Source organism: Anolis sagrei, chromosome 1, assembly GCF_037176765.1.
Source record: "Anolis sagrei isolate rAnoSag1 chromosome 1, rAnoSag1.mat, whole genome shotgun sequence".
Classification (NCBI taxonomy): domain Eukaryota; kingdom Metazoa; phylum Chordata; class Lepidosauria; order Squamata; family Dactyloidae; genus Anolis; species Anolis sagrei.
In genome coordinates this window covers 69,019,165-69,041,733 of record NC_090021.1, presented here as the reverse complement: position 1 = coordinate 69,041,733, position 22,569 = coordinate 69,019,165, and the positions used below count along the sequence as shown (strand labels likewise).

The 22,569-nt window shown below is 39.6% G+C and overlaps 2 protein-coding genes across 3 annotated transcripts in view; both read left to right on the top strand.

The window, feature by feature from the left end:
* The first annotated feature begins 43 nt into the window (after positions 1-43).
* Positions 44-3,210, top strand: GTF2H5 (general transcription factor IIH subunit 5). Of its 2 annotated transcripts, none has more exons than XM_060753651.2 (3): positions 44-184; positions 2,230-2,285; positions 2,802-3,210. In XM_060753651.2, the coding sequence occupies exons 2-3, from the start codon at positions 2,251-2,253 to the stop codon at positions 2,980-2,982; spliced, it is 216 nt and encodes a 71-aa protein (XP_060609634.1). In that variant the 5' UTR covers positions 44-184; positions 2,230-2,250; the 3' UTR covers positions 2,983-3,210. The 2 variants fall into 2 exon arrangements, with proteins under 2 accessions (XP_060609634.1, XP_067321964.1); XM_067465863.1 differs by having other exon boundaries at positions 44-214.
* Positions 3,211-20,563: 17,353 nt separating this feature from the next.
* The window catches only part of TULP4 (TUB like protein 4), a 128,509-nt gene continuing 126,503 nt past the window's right edge, over positions 20,564-22,569 (top strand). The window contains exon 1 of the mRNA XM_060753652.2: positions 20,564-20,774. The gene's annotated coding sequence lies outside the window, so the exon portion shown is untranslated. The remainder of the gene's footprint in view (positions 20,775-22,569) is intronic.

Genomic DNA, 22,569 nt, shown 5'->3' with positions numbered 1-22,569 from the left:
CGCAGCCAATCAAGTTCCATCCAATCCGGTGTTGAGTCGACTAGGCGCATGCGCAGTGTCGACTCTTCTAGAGCCGCGAGGGACATCCGTTCCGGCCGCTTCCGGTTGGTGGACAGCAAGCGAGCTAGAGCTTTTGCGTCGTCAAGGCGACGTCGCTCGTCGAAGGGAGTGTGAACAGGAGCAGGTTGGCGGTGCTTCGTATCTCCTCGCCTTGGTGGGCTGTCGGCCCTGTGGTTCGGTTTCAGTTTTGTCCCCCAGCTTGATTGTTCCCCGCCTACGTACATGGACGCATCTACACTGCAGAATTAATGCGGTTTGGCTCCACTTTAATTACCATAGCTCCATACTGTGGGATCATTGTGGGTGAGGCAGCCACGCTCTTTGGCAAAGAAGGCTAAAGACATAATAAAACTGCAACTCCCATGATTTCAAAGCATTGAGCCCTGGCAGTTAAAGTGGTGTCTTGCTGCATTAATGCTCTAATGTACAAGGAGACCTTTCTTCAACTGTTTGTGCATATACAGGTTAAGCATCCCTTGTTTGGAAATCCAGAATTATCCAAAATCGCCCACATGGGTTATAGAAATAGTGGTATTACTATTTTACTGACACAAAAACATAGTATGACACAGCAAATAATATATAAACAACTTACCTATCCGAACGTGTCTCCCCTTATGAACCGTCCAGGAATTTAAGATCATCTGGGGAGGCCCTGCTCTTGATCCTGCCTGCCTCACAGGCACACTTGGTGGGGACAAAGGACAGGGCCTTCTCAGTGGTGGCCCCTCATCTGTTGAACTCCCTTCCTGGGGATATTAGATCAGCCCCCTCCCTCCTGACCTTTAGGAAAAGAGTAAAAACCTGGCTGATCAAGCAAGCTTTTGGAACCTCATTGTAACCAGATAAACTTAGTATTGTGAACGAATATGGAATGGCTTAATGATGCAAATTGACATGGATTTAAACCTAGACGTCATTTATTTTTATAGTTTTAAATTGTTTTTATATGAATTTTATTATGTGATTTAACCAGTTTTAAACGATGTATTTATGTGTGTTCAGCATCTAATTATTGTCAGTCGCCTTCGGGCTGAAAAGGGCAGGATAAAAGTGTGGTAAATAAATAAATATGCTGGATTTCATATCACAAAATCACAAGTCAAACACTTCCCAAGCATTTAGGACTGTGTGATGTATTATTATTATTACTATTATTATTGTGTCTATATCACGCTTTTTCTCTCCATACAGCGACTCAAAGCGGCTCACAACAGCATTGCAATACAACTTAACATATACATATAAAATCACAGGAGCCCTTGACGATCTTAAAAACTTTCAAAAGCCTTTGCAGTCTGATATAGTTCAAGCTCAATGTTATTAATATAGTCTGTAAAATTACCTTCATATGATGTGTATACAGAACATTAATTTTGTGATTAGATTTCCAAGATATCTCATTATGTAGGTATATGAAGATGTAGGTGTTTCAAAATCTGGAGGGGAGACACAACTGAAATCCAAAACATTTCTGGTTTGAAGGATTTTGGTTAAGGGATTCTCAACTTATGTTGCAGTTTGCGGTTTCTCGCTGATGAGGGATTGCCTTTCATTTGGCTTCAGCAAATCCAGAAAAGGGTTTTGGGTAGCATTGATAGACCTCCCCCATCTCCATTCAAACAAACAAACAAAAAATAACATTCGTTGCATGCAATGCTTCAGTTCTGTAGAAACTTTCTAATCAGTATGTAGCCTTGATGAACTATTCTGCAGGCTGTACTCCTGAGAACATGTTCCCAGATTTTAGACCCAAACCATGGGAGTAATAAGGACAGCCCCTTTTGATGGCACAGGATGGTGGACCTTGGGGATGTTACTGTGCAGTGTGCCTTAAGTATCCACAACAGTTGATCAGAGCATAGCATTCACATAAAAAGCATCAATTCTCACGAGGGAAACAGATACACCTTTCAAGGGAGTAGTTAACCTTGAGATTCCTTCCCTTGCCCAAGGACTCAGAGTAATGGGTCCCAATTACAGGAAAGGAGATTACACTTGAATCCTTGCCATAAGGAAGAACTTCTTGGCTGTAAGAGCTGTTCAAAATAAATTCAATTCTTAACATGTATAGGATTTAAATGAACTGTTCTAACAGGAATTTGTTCAATTTACCAATGTGTAGGGTTTTTTATCCCCCACTGAATATTTTCCTACTTGTTTCTTTAGGAATCGGACACATTTGGGAAGATGGTGAATGTTTTGAAAGGAATACTTATAGAATGGTAAGCAGCAACATATTTGTAATCAGTCATACTTCAGACATGTAGAAGTGGATTAATATATTTGATAAGAAAACCTTTCATAAGGATTTCATTATCATAATACTGGAAGTATTTTTACAGTGATAGTGCCAAGTTCTTTCTTCAGAAAAATAATCCTTGACTTAAAAATATTTTGAGTTTCCTCAGACTTGGCTGTTAGCCATTCATAATCCTTGGGATAACTATCAACTACTATGTTGCCTTAACAGTTCTTGTTTAACCATTTTTAATAATTCTCTCAATAATTTCAAAGACGTCATTATTGAAAACAAGAGTATATTGTCTGCGTAAATGATTGTTTAGTCACTCTTCCAAAGAGTGGATTAAGGTTCATGACTGTGGAGTGACAAACTACTACTGAATAATAATTCATTCTGAGTGCACAGAAGTTTAGTTGTGCTAAGGGTTTAGTTGTGCTAAGCTTACTTCACTTACATGTCATGTGGTAAGATAATATATGTATTTGTATCTTCACAGTGACCCAGCTATGAAACAGTTCCTGCTGTACTTGGATGAGTCAAATGCCCTAGGGAAGAAGTTCATCATACAAGACTTGGATGAAACGCACGTTTTTGTGTTAGCTGAGATGATTAACTGCCTGCAGGAGAAAGTGGGAGAATTAATGGACCAGAACTCTTTCCCCATTACACAGAAATAGACAGTGGGTTAAGTATTGTCTCTTCCACACTGTACTTATCATGTGGAACTGAAATTCTCTGTATAGATTTTCCTGGTGACTGATTTGGGTCAGATTGGATAGATGTCATCCCTCTCATAAATGTGCTGTTATTTATTTAGATTATGTGTGCTTAGGGGTTTTTTCCCCCCTAAATGTGAGAAGTATTTGCAGTTCTGGTGAAAATAAAGTGACTGTCATTACATGTTATTTTGAGGGTAATTTCTTTCATCTTATTAACCTCTCCTGTGTGCCAAAGATTGAGTGAGTGAAGGAAAGGAACAATGCCTGCCATAGATGTGGACGAAACGTCAGAAGAGAATACTTCTGGCACATGGCCATACAGCCCAAAAAACTCACAGTAACACAGCTGTCTATAATTACTAGAAGCTTGTTTTTAATTACAGGTTTTTTTTTCAAAAACGTGGCGCCAATTTGAAATTGTTGTATCTCTGCAACTACAAACTGCCCCTGAATGAAACCTTTACCACTTGAAAGGGTGGCTCGTAGACTTTCAAATGATTACTGCTAGATGCCTCTCCCAGGCCACAAACAGCCCCTAGCTCTAGTCATTTAGCCACAATTGCCAAAGAGTTTTGACAATTTGAAGAAACAGGCCACTATGCATTTCTGAGGAAAACTTGATAACTGACTAAACAGTTTCTAATGTTTAGTGTAATCATAACATTTTGCCATTGTGAAAATGCTTTGAAACTGGGACATCGTTTTGAAACATCTGGGGTTTTTTTTTTGCTCTTTTCTTTTGATATTCACGGCTGCTTTGAAAAGCCTGATACCAATCTCATATTGAATAATAGAAGTGCTTATACTCAGCCTTACGTGTGTTTACTCTGAAAAATATCCTTGAATTCAGTGAGCAGCCTGTGTAGAATTATTTCCTTAGAAAGAGTATTCTTGTGAATCATCTGGAGTTGGACTTTATGCCCTTGGCAGCCATGTTCATTTCCTAATTTTTAACACTAAATTCTGTACTAGGGTTCTGTTCACAATTATTTATAAATAGCAAATAAGTAGCATAATCATTAAACAAAGAGCTTTTTCTAATATTTTTGATCATCCAGTGACATAATTAATGTATAATATCAACATAAATATTACATGTGAATACATGGCTAGAAGCATAAAATACAGAGCTAATAAGCAATCGTTTATACTATCAAAATAAACAATTATCTTGTCTGCATTTATTTTCACTATATAGTACAGTGGTTTTCTACACTACATGGTACTAATGCAGTGAAAACATACAAAATAATGATGTTGTAGCTCATCCAAGCTGTATAGCCAATATCTGCAGGAGCCTGACTGGATTTCTTTGAAGAGGGCACAGCTACTAATGTGCAGAGAAAAGGCCCTTGTTTATTTGTGATCTATTCCTCAGTTTCTAACTCAAATTATGTTGCATGTAAATTACATTGTAACTGGGTTATGAAACAGTTCCTGCTTCACAGTCTGGATCAGTATCATAAGAAATAATTGTATAGCTAATTTCTGACCTCAGAAATGGTAGAGAAAGGAATTAAACAAAGTTTCCAATCATGGCTCTGAAGTGGTTAATATGCATCCCTTCACCTAGTTCTATTGAGCCAAATATTTTCCCATTAATTTAATGCATGCATGATCACAATGATGCAATGCAGTTATAATATTGTATATATATATATTAATTCCCATTATTTTAAGGTATTAATAGCCTCATGCAATAATACGTGAAGCTTTGTTCTTCCTCCTGTTTTTTTTTTTTTTTTAGTTCTGAAGGTTATTTGCCTTATAGCTGGCGGATTTTCTGGATTTTCCATATTTACCTGGGTTTCCAAGGTTGAATTTTTTTCTGGCAATCAATGGATTAACATATATCTGTATATCTCTTATGTATCCTTAAGTCTTGATGTATCGGGAAATTGGCAGAAGAATGAGCTGTTACCATATACATATAAACATGTTGTCCTCAGCTGCACAGCTTCCAAAGACCTTGAATCAGTCTATGCACATTCTTATTGAAAAACAATACACTCCCCCCCCCCCCAAAAAAACCCCCAATCCTCTTACTATAAGCATGTTTGTGTACAATTAGTTCTACACTGGCATTTTGTTTGTAAGGAGCTTAAAGAAAGGAAGAGAGCTTGTCACTTGTAAGAATTTTAGTTATCTATTGTGCTGCAGCAGCCTGTAGGTGGGCCAGCTTTGCTGAAAGGAAAATGTGATGCCTTGGTGCTCAAAAGGCTGCCCGCTCTCTATTTAGCAATTAACTAAAATATCTCAACACTACCTATCATGTCATCTAAACAAAGCAAAGATCTTAGATAAGTCGCTCTGGATCTGGTTGTTTTCTTTGGCTTACTTCCATCCTGATTGCATCAGCCAACAACCCAATAATGATGGATTTGTTATAAGCCAGGCATTTAATTTTATCTCAAGCTTTCAAACCTATCTTTATAATTAGGTTAGTAGCAGGCCTGGAACTAGTCCACCCCCATTGCCATGACACACCACTGTAATACCTAAGTATTACAGCCTCAAGAACTTAAACCAGGCAAATAGAATTCCAAAAATCAGCACAGCCTGTCGCAGTCAATGTTGTTCTCATTCAAAATTATAATAACACAACTACAATAACTTAATTGAAAGGGAATAACACTTAAGAGTTAAGACCATCTGGGGATAGATATTGGCGTTGAACAAAGATCCAAGTTCAACACTTGCATTCAATAACTCACATTACCAGTTACTTTCTTCCTATCATTTTGCCCCAGAATATGTTCTTTGCATTTTGATCTTGTTCCCATAGATAAGAGAAATAAGAATATGAATTTAATGTTTCATCTCCATTGCATAACATATTCCTAAATATATTTAAAATCCTTTGTTATTTCAAATCAAACAATCACATACTCATCTCAAAGTCTTATTAAAGGGTATATGCCAGTAAGGGGAGCTCTTGCTACATTTTTGAAGAAAATTAAAAAATACAATAACTCTGTGTTTGATATATTTTCTGGTTCTTTGCGTTTGTAGTATATAAAGCAGGGAGAGGAACTTTATCTTTTAATAATTGATAACTTGTATAATTTTATTTTTATTACTATTAACTTTGGTCCTATCGGATATTGCACAATTTACTTTGGAAAATGTGAAACAATCAGGTATCAGAAGATAATCCTTCTTTAGTGCCAGGAAACTCTATAGGCTAACCCAGGCGTGCACAACTTGTGAGCAATAAGAGGTCACAATTATATAGGCTGAGCCTCTTGAGACTGCAAACAGGTTTTAGCACCTGACTTTCCAAGTAAGGTATAATTAATTATTAATTAGAATTGACTTTGTGTGCCTTGAAGTTGTATCAGGCTTAGGGTGACCCTATCACAAAGTTTTCTTGTCAAGATTTGTTCAAAGGCGATTTGCCTTTGTCTACCTCTGAGGTTGAGAGAGTGTGACTTGTCTAAATTTACTCAGTGGGTCAGGACCTCCCAGTGGTGCAATGGGTTAAACCCTTGTGCTGGCAGGACTGCTAATCGAAAGGTAGGCGGTTCAGATCCAGGGAGCGGGGTGAGCCCCGTCTTGTCAGGTCCAGCTTCTCATGCAGGGACCTGAGAGAAACCTCCCATAGGATGGTAAAGCATCTGGGTGTCCCCTGGGCAACAACTTTGCAGATGGTCAATTCTCTGACACCAGAAGTGATTTGCAGTTTCTCAAGTCTCTGACACACACACACACACACAAAACCCTGGGCATTCAGAGCCATTATCTGAGGTTCAAACTACTACACCATGCATTACAAATTCCTTTCCTCTCTTTTTCCTACAGACCTTTCTTTCTTCCTTTTCTTCCTTCTTCCCTCCCCTCTCGTTACCTTCCTCTTTTTCTTTATTTCTTTCTCTCCTCCTTCACTCCCCCCCCCCTCTTTTTCCTCCCTTGTTTCTTTTTCTCTCCCTTTCTTTTCTCCCTCACTCCTTCCTTTCCCAGGGACAGGTGGGTGATGGTGAGCAGGTGGCCAAGGCAAGTGGGTGGACAGCTGCTGCAAGGGAAAGGGGCATGGACAGGCAATGGCACTTGGCAGGCCACACCAAGGTCTTGTGCGGACCACATATGGCCGGCACGCCATATGTTGTGCAAGCCTGATATAGATAGTGATCCCAGCAGGATTGAAGCCTGTATGCTGGCTTGCAAATCCATTGCATTTCCCCTGTGCATACTATACATTTAACATTTTATGCTATTTTGATTTAGGATTTCATTTTTCCTGAAATCCTCTTTAGATCAAAAAACAAAAAGTTATGGGAGCAATGCATGTTTCAGCATGGCATAATTGTTGGGTAGGACTGCAATATCAGTCCAACGCTATTCTTCCAGGTGGGGCACAAATGTAAGATGTGCCCAAAACTGAGCAGGAAGGCAAACAGACAACAAACAATAAATTTGGCCGAAGGATCTACCAAGTCCCAGCATTGCTTTCAGTCCAACCTTATTCACAGCTTTGGATGAGAAAGATAAAGTTTGATCCAAGTATCAGTATTTTATAGAACTTCTAAGTTATAAAAATGATGTCCCTATGAAGTGAGAGACATCCCCAACTGAGAGATTCAGCATATAATTCCATCACCACAGAATGGTTGTGCAGTTAAATATTTTTTCTGTAAGCCATCCATACTAAAACAGAATAAAATATGCTATAGTCAGTTATTTGCAGATTTGATTTGAGATTCTGATAGTGCATTTACTATCTGTCTTTTTCTCCTCCTTTTTAATTGCTGCCATTAATGTTGAGTAATTTATTTTATGCCATCCTTTCAGATGTCCCCTTCCACAATGACGACTGTATTAATTTGAGTATGCTCTTTATTGCAGCTTGCAGAGAAGAAAGCAGATTTGTTTAATTGCCCTCTCTGTTAAAGTATTTAGAAGCCGACCCACTGATATGACACACAATGTTCTAAAAATAAACTACGATCCTTAGAAGATTTAAGCTTTTTAAAAAGCAAGGCTTTAAACCTAGTAATCAATTTAATTTTATGAGAATCTTAGTAATCCAACAGTCATTAATATTAACAATGAGAGGCATTGAAGAGAGGATGTTATGACAATGTAATAACAGTAACTGCTCTTTCAGGATTTCATTATTTGGGTGCAATGGCTCATGTATAGATCAGAACTGATAATACGGAGCTCAGCAAGTATATGTTTTATATTTTCAGAAACTAATAAGTTTGTCATACACCAGAGAAGGAAACCCCTGACCTTAAACACAACACCAGCTTGGTAAAATCAGCAAGGAGTTTATTGAAAAATGTAAGTAGGCAAAGCAGTAAAATTAGCAAAAACAGTAAAGTTCCAAAACATAGATTAGTCCATGAGCTTCAAGGCAAAATACGATGCATAGGTATAAAAATCCATGAAATAGGCACACGAATTCATAAAACAAGACAGCATTTAAAATCCAATACACAAATTAGGAGCTTGGCAAAAACTTGGTACATGAAATGAAGAACACCTGAACGCAAGACTGTCATGAAATTCCAACATTGACCCAACCGAGGCAACTCATTCCCATGAATCAATATAAGGCTTTTCCAGATCCCGAAACCGAAAGGCAAGCATTTATCTTGATCTTATCATCAAATAAAGATCTCTCTTTTCCTGTAAATGAACTGGTCTTCTTTGCCACTATTTACAAAAGCCTTGCTTTCTATCTACACTCTCATTAACCTTTTTCTAATTAAATTCGGTACCTGACAAATCATCTTCAGACAGCTGATCTGAGAAAGACAGGGAAGGGTCTCTCCCAGGAATGTGACCTTGTGAATCTTCCAGAGACAGCTTGGGTCTCTCATCTAAACTTAACTCAGGCCCAACAAACCCTCATCCTCACTGCCAACAGACACAGGTCCACCCTCAGGAACATTACCCCCATTCCCATCATGAACATCAGACACAATCACAGGCTGAACAGGCTGACATGCAACAAAGTTTTGATAAAGCCAAATAGGTAATAGGTAAAAGGAGAAACTTGGATGGAAGAACACAATATTAGACCAAATAAAAATAGAAACACAGTGAAAAGACAACAGATTAATTGAATAACTTAAAGATGAACCTCCTGTTTAAGAAAGTGCAATGGAAACTACTCAGAAACTTTGGGGAAAATAAAGTCCTAGGAACAGATGACATACCAACAGAACTGCTTCAAGCTAAAGAGACAGAATCTGCTCTAATTAACTAAAATCTGTCAACAGATATAGAAAACAAATCAATGGACCACAAATTGCAAGCATTCAATACACATTCCAATCCCAAAGAAAGGAGAAGCCCAGGCATTGCAGTAACTGCAAATCCATTGTATTTTCCCCGTGCAAGCAAAGTGATGCTTAAAATTGGACAACCCTGAAGCATATATTAATGGAAAGAATAGATTGCTCTTGTGTATGTATGTTCTGTATTATATTACACTGATGATTTGCCTAGAACACAAATGAGAGGAAACTAATTGGTTGAAGCAGGATATTCAGCTCAGAAGTAATTAAGCCGGATAATCAGGTATTACAAGGAATGTGTAGAAAACAGGAGAATAGCTTTCCCTGATTTCTTTGGACTCTAGCAATACCAATTAGATCTGATATAGTTTTGGATAATGCTTAAATATATTTACATTTTCAAGGCATTGTTTCATAGGAGTACACCTATGAGTACACCAAGGTGTGTCTTCACATCCACATGATCACCGTCTTTGTGGCTAGGATTCTCCTACATCATGGTTGGAAGAAAAAGGAAGATTAATCAAATTAAGATAATAATTTAGAAAATTATTTTTTGGGTTACTACCACTCCTTGGACTACAGCTTCTTCAGCCAGCATGGAAATTGGCTCTTTTGGCTGGAGGTGTCTGGGAGTTGTAGTACAAAAAGGACCTTTTAAGCCACTGGCTAAAAAACACTGTCTTGCTCACCCGTTCCGAACACATGGAAGTCAAATGAGTGAACAAGGCATCTGCCCCTTGTTATCAAATAGACTGTGACATGGTTATTACTCTCTAATATCAAAACAGAATGAACTACAAATAAAGGTTTAGGGTTTGACAAATTAGAAATTAACAAATCACTAGGAAACATACCGCCCAGGCTCTGAGAAAGAAATCAAATGTGAAATTGCTAATCTTGTAGCAATCTTTTATTTATGCTTTATTGTTTAGCATGTCTTAATATTAGGCGGCATAATAATGTACAGGGGGTTCCAAAACATATTGTTCCATTCAGCCATAAAAATGCAAACAAATAATGTGCAATATGACTATAGTGGTCACTAATAGCAAGTTGGTCTTATTTCCCTCATAAAATTGATATTCTTCTGTTCTGAAATGCTTGAACAGACTATAGAAGGTTCATTTTCTTTCTTGGCTGGCAATCTTATTTTCATCCATACTCATTAACCATCAGCTATGCCCATTTTAATCTTTATAGCCAGGCATAATTTGGCTTATTTTCTATTCCTTTAGTGTTACTCACCTACAGCTCACTTCTATGAGCACATGTGGAAACCTTCTTGGTTAGATGAACACTCTGCTTAGCTAGCCTTCTCTTCCAAAAGCAGCCAACCAGCTCCTGGGTGGATCACAAAACAGATATTAGGTCAACAACCTCAGCAACAAGATTTTTTGGGAGGGAAAGTTTCTCAGTGAAAGTATGATAGCTGGGACTCAGTGCTCGTAGCACTATGATGGTTGTGTAACGCGGCTCTGAATTAGAGAAGAAAACACGTGCTCCAGACACAGCACCACGGGCATGAGAGACCGCACACAGTGAGAGACGCAAGTACAACAGTGGACAAGGTCGTTCGGTAGAAAGGGAGGGGGACAGCCAAGCATACTGATGTAGGCTATGTGGAGATTTTATGCAAACACATTCAAAAACATTCTTGATTTGGAAAGGATAGAAAGGAGGGGAGAAATATAAGCAGTGGTGAAAAATGAATCAAATCCAGTTACTCTTACATTACTTCACTGTTATCCTTTCCCACCTGCATTACATTACTTCACTGGTATCCTGCTGCACCTGCATCTCTCAGTGTGCTGTCTCGCGCACGTGTTCCCTTCTCTAATTCAGAGCCACACTGTGCAACCAGCATAGCACTACCAGCAATGGGTTCCAGCTATCATACTTTAACCAGTCTCTGATTCTTATAGGAGCTTATAGCCAACATGCTGATTGTTTATCTTAATTCCCAGGAACTGCTTTAAAGACCATATTTTTACGGTCTTTAAAGACCATATTTTTACGGTCCCCCTGGTGGCACAGCAGGTTAAATAGCTGAGCTGCTGAATTTGCTGACCAAAAGGTCAGCGGTTTGAATAGCAGAAAGGTAGCAGTGCTCCATGCAGTCATGCCGGCCACATGACATTGGAGATGTCTACGGACAACGCCAGCTCTTTGGCTTAGAAATGGAGATGAGCACCATTTCCCAGAGTTGAACACGACTAGACTTAATGTCAAGGGAAACGTTTACATTTATGAGTGTGGACTTCATAATTCAAACACATGTTGTGTACCAAAGCACTTTTAATATGATAAATCTTATGCCATTTTACGTCACTTGATGACTAGTAGGTCCTAGTAGTTGAAGAGAAGAAGCGAAGTTCCTCTTTATCCGGTTTCTCCCCACTCAGCTACAGCTACAGAGGGGCAAAATGAGGGCAATGACAATCTCCCATGACATTTTTATTCAATCTCCAAATTTCTAAGATTGCAAAAACTTGAATCACCAGTTGACTCTTTATAAATACAATTTAGGCATCCAAAGTTACCAAAAGAATACTTGCAGTGAATTATTTTAAATGTCTCATTTTCCGCAGTGCTAGAATTTGGGGGGTTGAAAGAACATTTTATTGAGGACAAAAATGTTATTTGGGGGATAATGCCAATACCTTGCTTCTGTGATCCCTCACCCCACAACCCTTTAATGGCTGATGGAGAAGGAAAGATGGCGGAGGAGGATCTGGTTATATGCACAACATCAAAAGCATCTTCTGCAACTCTACTGATCAGACCTGGGAATTAACATCTATTGAGCCTTTTATTAATTGCATTGTAATTGTATTTACTGAGTTCCCACTGCAAGCTAGATTTGTCCCTTTGAAGACACCTTTGCAGTCCATTCACTTTCTCTTACGTAACCCCCGTATCTGTAGGGAATATGTTTCCAGACATTGTGAAGATATGCAAAATTGCAGATAATAGTGAACCATATAAAAACATCTGTCTCAAGATATTTGTAGAGTCACTCTGGGGGACCTAAGAAATGTCTAGAGAACATATTTTGTCAGACACAGATAAATTAAACTCTGGATACCGGTCCTGCCAATACAGGAGTCACACTGTAATTATATAATTCCCACGTGTGTGCATGTTCCTTCAAGTTGCCTGTGGATTTTTGGCGAACCTGTGGATTTCAAAAGGTTCTCTTAGGCAAAGAATATTCAGAGATGGCATGCCTTCTTCTGATGTATAGCACCTGGCATTTGTTTATAATATCCCATCCAAGTACTAAATAGAATAAGGAAGTTGAAAGGGGCTTTTATAGACTATCCAATCTCCCCTCATATGCTGTAATACTAAGATGCTACACTAATTTAATACCTTGTGGAAAAGGGATTCAAGAAAAGGGTTAACTGAAAAAATAAAATAACCTATTGAATAAAGACATAAACATTTATTTTCTCCTCCTCTCCATTATGTGTTTAAATCAGCAGCACTGGAAAAAGCATTTTACTCAAAATAAAAGAGCCAAGGAGAAACATATTTCACTGACACTGTGTTAGCTTTCTTCTGACAGTTGTTTGCAAAAGAGAAATTATTCATCAAATTAAACATTTCTAATCTGCCCTAAAGCAGATCATCTCAGGGTAGAATAGAATTACCAAAATCAGTAGAGCGGTGGCCCTGAAACAAGGCCAACAAAGGTCCTCTACATTTAATTTATTAAGACACCAACACAGACACCAATAATACCCTTTGCTTTCACAGGAGGGCACTCACAAACTATTTTCATGAAGCAAAAGTACATAATTACTTAAGCACTCATCTCTCTGTTGCCGATGTACAAATCTGTGCTGACAAGACTTTTCTGTGCTGACAAATGAAGACTGCCGTTCTTCTTTTTCTTTTGTTGTTTTGCCAAACAAGGTTTTTCCTTTTGAATAGAAACTTTTAACTTTGGTCTTATTTCAGAATCAGAAATAGTAACATGATGCAATTGTGTTGTGGTATCTTAATCTAATGGACAAGTTCCTCCATTGTCACACAACTATTACAACAGGTCTGACCATTCAACCTTCCAAAACCAAATTTAAGAAGCTAAGTGGCATCACCAACTGAAGGTGAGATGATGGGGAGGGGGATGCTGGACAATAATATGGCAACCCTCTCCTGCCAACAAGGCATGTGAGTAAGGTAATGCTAGGAACCATTGTTAGGTCCTATTATATGGTTTCTTGCTGGTGGGATGGGGCTGGATCTATAACCCTTCAGTATTTCAGAACAGGATTTGGTTGACGTAGCTGACCAGGGGGTAGAGGCATTTGCAGTCCCTGTAATGGTGGCACAGGTTTAAATGTGAATTGTAATATTTACTATATCATAAGTCTGCTTCATGACATTGTAAATATTCAACAGGATTCCAGCCTAATGAGTTTATTTGCCGAAGGATTCATGGATTCGAGACTATTTCTTCAGATCCATGGAGTATAGCTTCAGATGGTAAATATATATAAGCTGCTGTGTGATAAATGTGTGGGAAAACAGAAATCCAATGTCTACTAGCAAGTGATGATCTAAACAATGGTTGTTTGATTAGAGGTGTTAAAAGCCATGCTCACTTATTCAGGAATTGTGCTGAAATGAGTAGAAGAGGTGCACATATCAAGCCCCATGCCTTTCCAGTTCCATTACTCTCTTAATATGGATAACATTAATTTTTTGCACTGCTTTTTGTTCCAGTTGTTTGGATAGCATTATGTTTAAAGGAAGCTCTCTTCACTCTTTAGGTGAAGAGAACAAGGAAACTGGAGATGGTGAATGGTAGAGCTGCTGGACTCCTCTCTTTGTGTATTGTTGCAATGAAACACTTTATAAAATGAGCAAATAAGGCTAATGTAATAGTGTAAATTATGTAAATAAATAAATAATGTTATTCCGAAGAGGGCTGGAGTTCACAAATGCCTATGCCAAATAAAACATGTTAGTGTTTTAGGTGCAACAGGACTCTTAATTGATTTTGTGACAGCAGAGAAGCATGGATACTCACTTGAAAATGAGTCCTTGGTGCGAAATGTCCAACACTTTAAAAAGTATGCAATAGGTAAAACATCAAAAGGAAGGCAAAGAAGAGAAAATTGGCATTAAAATAGTGGGTAAAGGCTACCAGGAGTGAAAAATCCCATGCTTTCTAACAAGTAGAAAACAACAACCCAGTGATTCTGGCCATGAAGTAGAAAACTCACTCCAGTGGTCCTCTAAACAGTTTCAGATAGGTCTGCATATGGATATATATGTGTGTGTGTAGTTATGCTTTCAAGTCACTAACTGACATGATGAATTTCATAAGGTTTTCTTAGGCTAGAAATACTCAGAGGTGGTTTTGCCAGTTCCTTCCTCTGTTAAAAAGTAAAGGTTTCCCCTTGACATTAAGTCTAGTTGTGTCCAACTCTGGGGGGTGGTACTAACTTCAATTTCTAAGCCAAAGAGCCGGCATTATCCGTAGACGCCTCCAAGGCCATGTGGCCGGCATGACTGCATGGACCGCCATTACCTTCCTCCAGAAGCAGTACTTATTGATCTACTCACATTTGCATGTTTTCTAACTGCCAGCTTTTCAGGATTTTGTAGGGCTATAAACTACTGGAAAAGTGGAAGCAAGTACCTAGGACAGGAGTGAAATTATGAGGGCTTCTGGATGTTCTTGGAGCATATTTTCCATATTTAGTAAGTATAACAGTGAACAATGCTAAGAACTGGAGTTCAGCAACATCTGGGCCCCATATAAATCCCATATCCAGCATATAAGAATGACCAAAGAATTGTATCAATGAATGATACCAATTTCGACACAATTATTATTAGAGATGCCTATTCCACAGTGGTGGGATTGCATGCTTCTGTGAAGCAAGAAGCTATGTTGGTGGATGGGATGCTGCTGGTAGGGTCGCCATGTCAGGCTTCTATTGAGGACCCAGACTAAATATGGCAAACTGCTACCAGAGAGTAGTGGTAGTGGAGGTTGACACTGGCAGATGATCTCTCGGAGGTGATGGCAGTGGCACCGTAGCTCACACTTTTTAGTACTACTCAGAGGGAGACAGGGTAAACCTCCTTTTGAAAATCTTTTAATACAATATCCCTATGATGAGACTATCCAAAATGAAACACGTTCCTGAAGATAAAACTAATAACACCGAAGAACTATATAAAAATGATGAAAGATTGACAGATTAATTCATACCAATTTAAGATGATAATCAGCCTGGGTTTTATGAGTGTAGCAGAGCCTTTGATTGTGTATATCATGAAACACCATGGGCTGTTCTTAAATAAATGGGTATGCCACAACATTTGATTATCCTGTTGTGCAACCTCTACTCTGGACCAGAGGCAGTTGTCAAGGCAGAAAATGGAGAAATGGAAATGCTTCCAATTAGCATGGGAATCTAGTAAGGTTGCATTTTAACTCCCTTTCTCTTTAATTTATATGCTGAACATATTATATCTTAAGCAGGATTAGACTCAGGGGAAGCAAATATGAAAACTGGAGGAAGGAACCTGATATGTAGATGACACCATAGTATTGGCAGGAAATAAAAAAAAGACTTGGAATGATTACTGAAGAAAATCAAGGAAAAAGGAGCAAAGTCAGGTTTATAGTTAAGCATTAAGAAAACTAAAATAATGACCAGAGTTGACTTACATAACTCTAAAGTATATCACAAAGACATTGAATTAAAGATTTTCCACTAAGGCCATCGAGCAAACTCTGCACACTATGGAAATGTGAATGGTCAAGTGATCAAGGGGTGTTACCCTGAAGGACAGGATTCCAACCGATATAGTGCACTTAATCTTCGGAGTTGCTCCGATTGTCGAGAAGATTAAGAAATCCCATCTGAGATGGTTTGGACATGGGCAACACAGAGATGAGGGCTCCATGACTAGAACCGTGCTGAATATGGAAGTTGCAGGTGCCAGGCCACGCGGTAGACCTAGAATGCGCTGGCTTGACCATTTGAAATGCGACGTGGCTAAAGCAAGACACAACAATGAGAGATGTGGCCAATAGGAACAAGTAGAGAACAAGAAGCAAACGAGTGGACCCTGTGAATTCATGAGACAAATACTAGGAAGTAGAAGATTTTCCATAACTTGGCTCAGTCATTAATCAGAATGGAAACTGTGGTTACAAATCAAAAGACTTTGGCCTCTTCTACACTACCCAAATCCCAGGATCTGGTCCCAGATTATCTGCTTTAAACAAGATTATATGAATCTCCACTGCCAGATAATCTGGGATAAACAGATAATCTAGGATCAGATCCTGAGATATAGGGGCAGTGTGAATGAGGCTGAGGACTTGGAAGGGCAGCTATGAAGGAAATGGCTCCTGGAGTGTCACATTATAGCACTGAATACTAGAGTTAAGATCACTCATTTCCCCATATTTCCAATTTCTATGTATGGTTATGAAAGCTGGTCAGTGAAAGAAATAAACTTGGTTAGAGTTAGATACCATGGGCTGCAAAATAGACAAATAGGTGGGTCCTAGAGCAAATCAAATGGAGAAGTGGGTTAAACCACTGAGCTGCTGAACTTGTTGACTGAAAGTTCACAGGTTCAAATCCAAGGGGCAGCATGAGCTCCTGCTGTTGGCTCCAGCTTCTGCTGGGCTAGCAAATCGAAAATATATAAATGTGAGTAGATCAATAGATACCACTTCGGTGGGAAGGTAACGGCACTCCATGCAGTCATGCCAGCCACATGACCATGGAGGTGCCTATGGACAACGCCAGCTTTTGAGTTTAGAAATTGAGATGAGCACCAGCTCCCACAGTTGGATATGTCTGGACTTAATGTCAGGGGAAAACCTTTACCTTAGAGCAAATCCAGTTTGAGTTCTCTCGAGAAGCCAAGTTTATTAAACAGGGAGTGCTGTACTTTGGTCATATCATGCCAAGACATAGCTCACTGGAAGAGACAATAAATTTGGTAATGCAGAAGGCAGCAGGAAAAAAGGAAGACCCCATTCCAGATGAACGGGCACAACGGAGGAAACTGTCCTGAATTTTCAAGTCCTGAGCAAGACTGTTGATGACAGGCTGACTTGGGCCCCTTCTACACTGCCATATAATCCAGATTATCAAAGCAGCAAATCTGTAAACAACTCAGTCATTAATGTAACAACCTGAAGCACTGGTTTTGTCGTTCTCATCTGATTCCACAACTGCCAAGTTTTGCTTGCGGCTTTGAAAGTCTGAATTTTTCCATCCCAGCTGTGATTACTGAGTTTATTTACCTACAGATGTATCTCACTATAAACTTCCATGGGTGTTGGTCTATTTTCCATGCTGGTTGGCCAAGAAAATTCTTGAGATCGTGAAAATATATGTCATTGCCTCAATGTTTTCTTTTTCATTCACCATTAAATTAAAAAGTGTGTTTTTCCCCTCCGAATTAATACGTTGGACATGGGTTGCAATTGAGTTGCCTTAAATTCTATGAGGTTAGGCAGAATGACTCCAATGAGGAGAAAGAGGAAATGCCTTTTCTCCTTAAAGGAAGTTCATTTCACCATTATATTTATATAAGACTTTAAAAAGGAATTTCTCAACTAGAGTTCTGTGAGGGTTTGCTGGGGTTTTGCAGGAAATTGAAATAATATTAACATTCGAGTGATGGGATATAATTTTTATGCAGGGGTTCCCTAAGTCTAGAACATTATTTCAAGAGTTCCTCCAAGATGATGACAACAACAACAAAGGCTGAGATAAGCTAGCTCCATCAATAGATGTGTCATCAGATTTAGTGCCATAGTAATGATATAGGGAGCAAGGGGATGCTCTTAAATCTCCAGGAAAAATGAAAAGCCTATTATCAACAAAACACATTACTGTATACTAAAACACACTGAAAAGGGATTACTTGATACACGCACAATCCCTGAAAGTTTAGAACTATTTCACATTACAATACTGTTAAGAAAACTATTAAGGGTGTAGCAATACTCATGTAACAACATACTACAGTTCTGTATCATTATGTGTGTGTGTGTGTGTGTGTGTGTATATATATATACACATGCATACACACACACCACTGTGCTGTTGCATCCAAGCTGCTTTAAATGTCTTCAGCATTAACGTGTCTCGACTTTCTATCAGCATGGGGGATGCTACATTGTCTTCCTGTTTGAGCATGGAACCCCACAGACTCAATGTCCACCCTGTGGAGCTGCGGTGGCGCATTGGGTTAAACACGTGTGTCGGCTGAACTCCTGACCTGAAGGTTGGTAGTTCAAATCTGCAAAATAGGGTGAGCTCCCATCTGTCAGCCCCAGCTTCCCATGTGGAGACATGAGAAGCCTCCCACAGGATGGTGGCATATCTGGGCATCCCCTGAACAACGTCCTTGCAGACAGCCAATTATCTCACACCAGAGGCAACTTGCAGTGTTCTCAATTTGCCTCTGACACGATAAAAAAATCCATGCTATTGCTTTCAAAAAAATAACAATTTATTAATTGGTATTAGGCCTGTTTCTACACTGGCACTATGATGTGAAATGCATATAGAAAGGCGGATTACATAATGAGAGATTACTACTGGGTCTTGGTTGAGAACTATTTTGTATTTGGACTCTCCTAGTCCATTCCAGTCCAATGTCCATCGTTTGACCACACAACCACCCCACACTATTTTGGGAACTCTACTTGGCTGTTGTAAATTAATGTGGATTTTTTTTAAAAAAGTGTTATTACAAGTCATCCCCTGCCATATGTTGCTGTGGCCCAGTCTGTGTATATGTGTGTTTGCGTATATATTAGTTTTGTGCATGCATTATAATGAAGGCCTTCTCCCTTGTTCCCACCAATCGCGCCTGTGAAGGGGGTGGGAGTGAGAGCAGGACCTCTCCAGATAATCGAAGAGATCGCGTGGGTTTGTACACAGAAATGCGGTCACGCAGGTAGGTGGGTCCCAAACTATTCAGGGCTTTGTAGGTAAGAACCTCCACCTTGAATTGGGACCGGAAAATGAACGGCAGCCAATGGAGCTCCTTAAACAGGGGGGTTGACCACTTCCTGTAAGTTACTCCAGTTAGTAACCTGGCTGCCACCCGTTGTACCAAAACACCTGGAGGGCCCAAGTTGGCCCAGACCTGTATAGCGCAGGGGTTCTCGACCTTCCTCATGCTGCGACCCCTTAATACAATTCCTCATGTTGTGGTGACCCCCAACTCTAAAATTATTTTCCTTCCTACTTCATAACTGTCATTTTGCTACTGTTATCAATCATAATGTAAATATCTGATACGCTGGATGTATTTTCATTCAGTAGACCAAATTTGGCACAAATACCCAATACGCCCAAATTTGAATACTGGTGGGGTTGTGGGGGGGGAGTTGATTTTGTCATTTGGGAGTTGTGGTTGCTGGGATTTGTAGTTCACCTGCAATCAAAGAGCATTCTGAACTCTACCAACAATGGAATTGAACCAAACTTGGCACACAGAACTCCCATGGCAAACAGAAAATATTGGAAGGGTTTGGTGGGCATTGACATGGAGTTTTGGAGTTGTAGTTCGCCTACATCCAGAGAGCACTGTGGAGTCAAACGATGATGGATCTGGACCAAACTTGGTACGACTACTCAACATGCCCAAATGTGAACACTGGTGGAGTTTGGGGAAAAAAGTCCTTGACATTTTGGGAGTTGTAGTTGCTGGGATTTGTAGTTCACCTACAAGCAAAGAGCATTCTGAACTCCACCAACGACAGATTTGGGTCAAACTTCCCACATAAAGCCCCCATGACCAACAGAAAATACTGTGTTTTCTGGTGGTCATTAGTGACCCCTCTGACATTCCCTCGTGACCCCTCCAGGCGTTGAGAACCACTGGTATAGAGCCTTGGGGTCCATGCCTGGTATAGACAGAGCCTTGGATGGGTCTTTAACTGCCATGGCTTAATGTTATAAGAGCATTGGAGCGGTAGTTCTGGCCTTGTCAAAAACGACAACTCCCATTACTCCATAGTATTGAGCCATGGTAATTGAAGTGGTGTTAAACTGCAGTGTAGAGAGGATCTTAACCTTTTAGGATTCTAACCCACGCGACGCCGGGGCCAAAGCCGAAAGCGCACTCTGCACGCGCTCAGAGGCGCGCTGCTCGCTGGCGTTCCATCCATTGCTGTGGGAGAGAAAGCGAGCGCGCGAGCGGAGGAGCGCGGCGGCAGGCGAGACGGAGGCAGTGGCGGCAGTGGCGGCGGGGCTTTGAGCGCAAGGCGAGCTGTGAGATCATGTGGCTGCGTCACGTGAAAGGGAGCCAGGCCCAGCAGCAGAAGCAGAAGCAGAAGCAGCCTCCACCGCCGCACGGCCAGGAGAGCCAGGCTGGGCTTGTCAGCAGCAACGGGGACCAAGCTGGCGAGGAGGGAAGCCAGGCAGCCTGGGCGAGTGCAAGCCGACTCCTTGGAGAGAGAGAGAGAGAGAGAGAGGAGGGGAGGAGAGAAAGGTCAGCCAGGCGCCCCTTCCTCTTCCTTCCTTCCTTCCTTCCTTCCTTCCTTCCTTCCTTTTCACCCGCCTTCGGATTGCAGCAGCTCTTTGCAACCCCCCCCCCCTTCCATCCTCTCTTTCTCTCCTCCCATTCTCCTGCCTCCCTTTTGTAAGATGCAGGGTCGCTTTGTATGTGTGTGTGTTTGTTTGTGTATGACAGAGCCTTGGTGCCTTTATGCTCCCCCTTCTCCCAATCCTCTCCCTCTGCTGTTTTGTGCACATCAAGGTGCATTGGTTTGTTGTCTCTTTTGTGCTCCACCGAGGCTTGTTTGTCTCTCTCTGTGTAATAGAAATGTGTGTGGGAAGTATACATGTATACACGTTTATAGGTGTTTATATTTATATATAGTATATAAGTATACCTCATCCCTGATCATGGAACAGTACCTATATTTATTTATGTGTTTGCATACATAATATATATGTGTGTTTGTGTATATACAAAAACACATATAGACACATATATACAAACACATAAAATTGTGTATGTGTGTTTTAATATGTATAATGTATATATGTGTGTATATACAAACACATACACAAATATTGTGTATGTGGGTTTTTATATATAGTGTATATATATATGTGTGTGTGTGTACAAACACATATATGCTCATATATAGAAACACATAAGTATTGTATATGTGTGTTTTATATATATAGTGTATATATGTGTGTGTACAAACACATATATACATATACACAAACAAATATTGTGTATGTGTTTTTATATATAGTGTATATATGTGCATATAAAACACACACACATATATACAAACACATAAATGTTGTGTATGTGTGTTTATATATATATATATATACTGTACATATATGTGTATGTGAGTGTACAAACATATATACATACATATATACAAACACTTAAAATTGTGTATGTGTGTTTATAGTATATATGTGTATACAAACATATATACACACATATATACAAATATACATAGATATTGCATATATGTGTTTTTATATATAATATATATGTGTGTATATGTGTATACAAACACATATACACACATATTACATATACAAACACACATAAATATTATGTTTATATATAGTGTTTATGTGTATGTGTGTATACAAACCCTCTCACACACACACACATATATATACACATATTTTGTATGTGTTTTTTTAATTTATAGTATATATATCTTTGTGAATGTGTGTGTGTGTGTGTATGTATGTATATGTGTGTGCTTATGTATGTATGTCTGTATATGGGAATATGGAGTTTGTCCATTGGGGGAGTGGGTGGGTTTGAAGGATATAGGGATGTCTAATGAGAAGAATAGAGATGGGTATTTGTGTGTGTGTTTATGTATATATTTATATGTGTGTGTGTGTTTATATCTATGTATATGTATGTGTGTGTGATTATGGAGACCAGGTTGCCCAGAGGGGTAGGTGGGCGGGTATGAAGGGTCTAGGGGTGTCTAATACGAAAGAAGAGATTGGTATTTGTGTGTTTATGTATATATTTATGTCTGTGTGTTGTGTGCATTTATATCTATGTTTATCTCTGTGTGTGGGAATACGGAGATCAGATGCCCAGAGGGGTGGGTTGGTAGGTTGAAGGGTATCCAGTGAGTAAGGAGGAATTGTGTGTGCGTGTGTGTGTGTGGAGAGGAAATGCACACTCACACCGAGAGCCAAGTGCCTTCTGCTACATGTTCTTTTGTTCTGCTGGACCACCTGATTCCTTCCTTCCTTCCCTCCCTCTCCATACATCTATGTTTTTG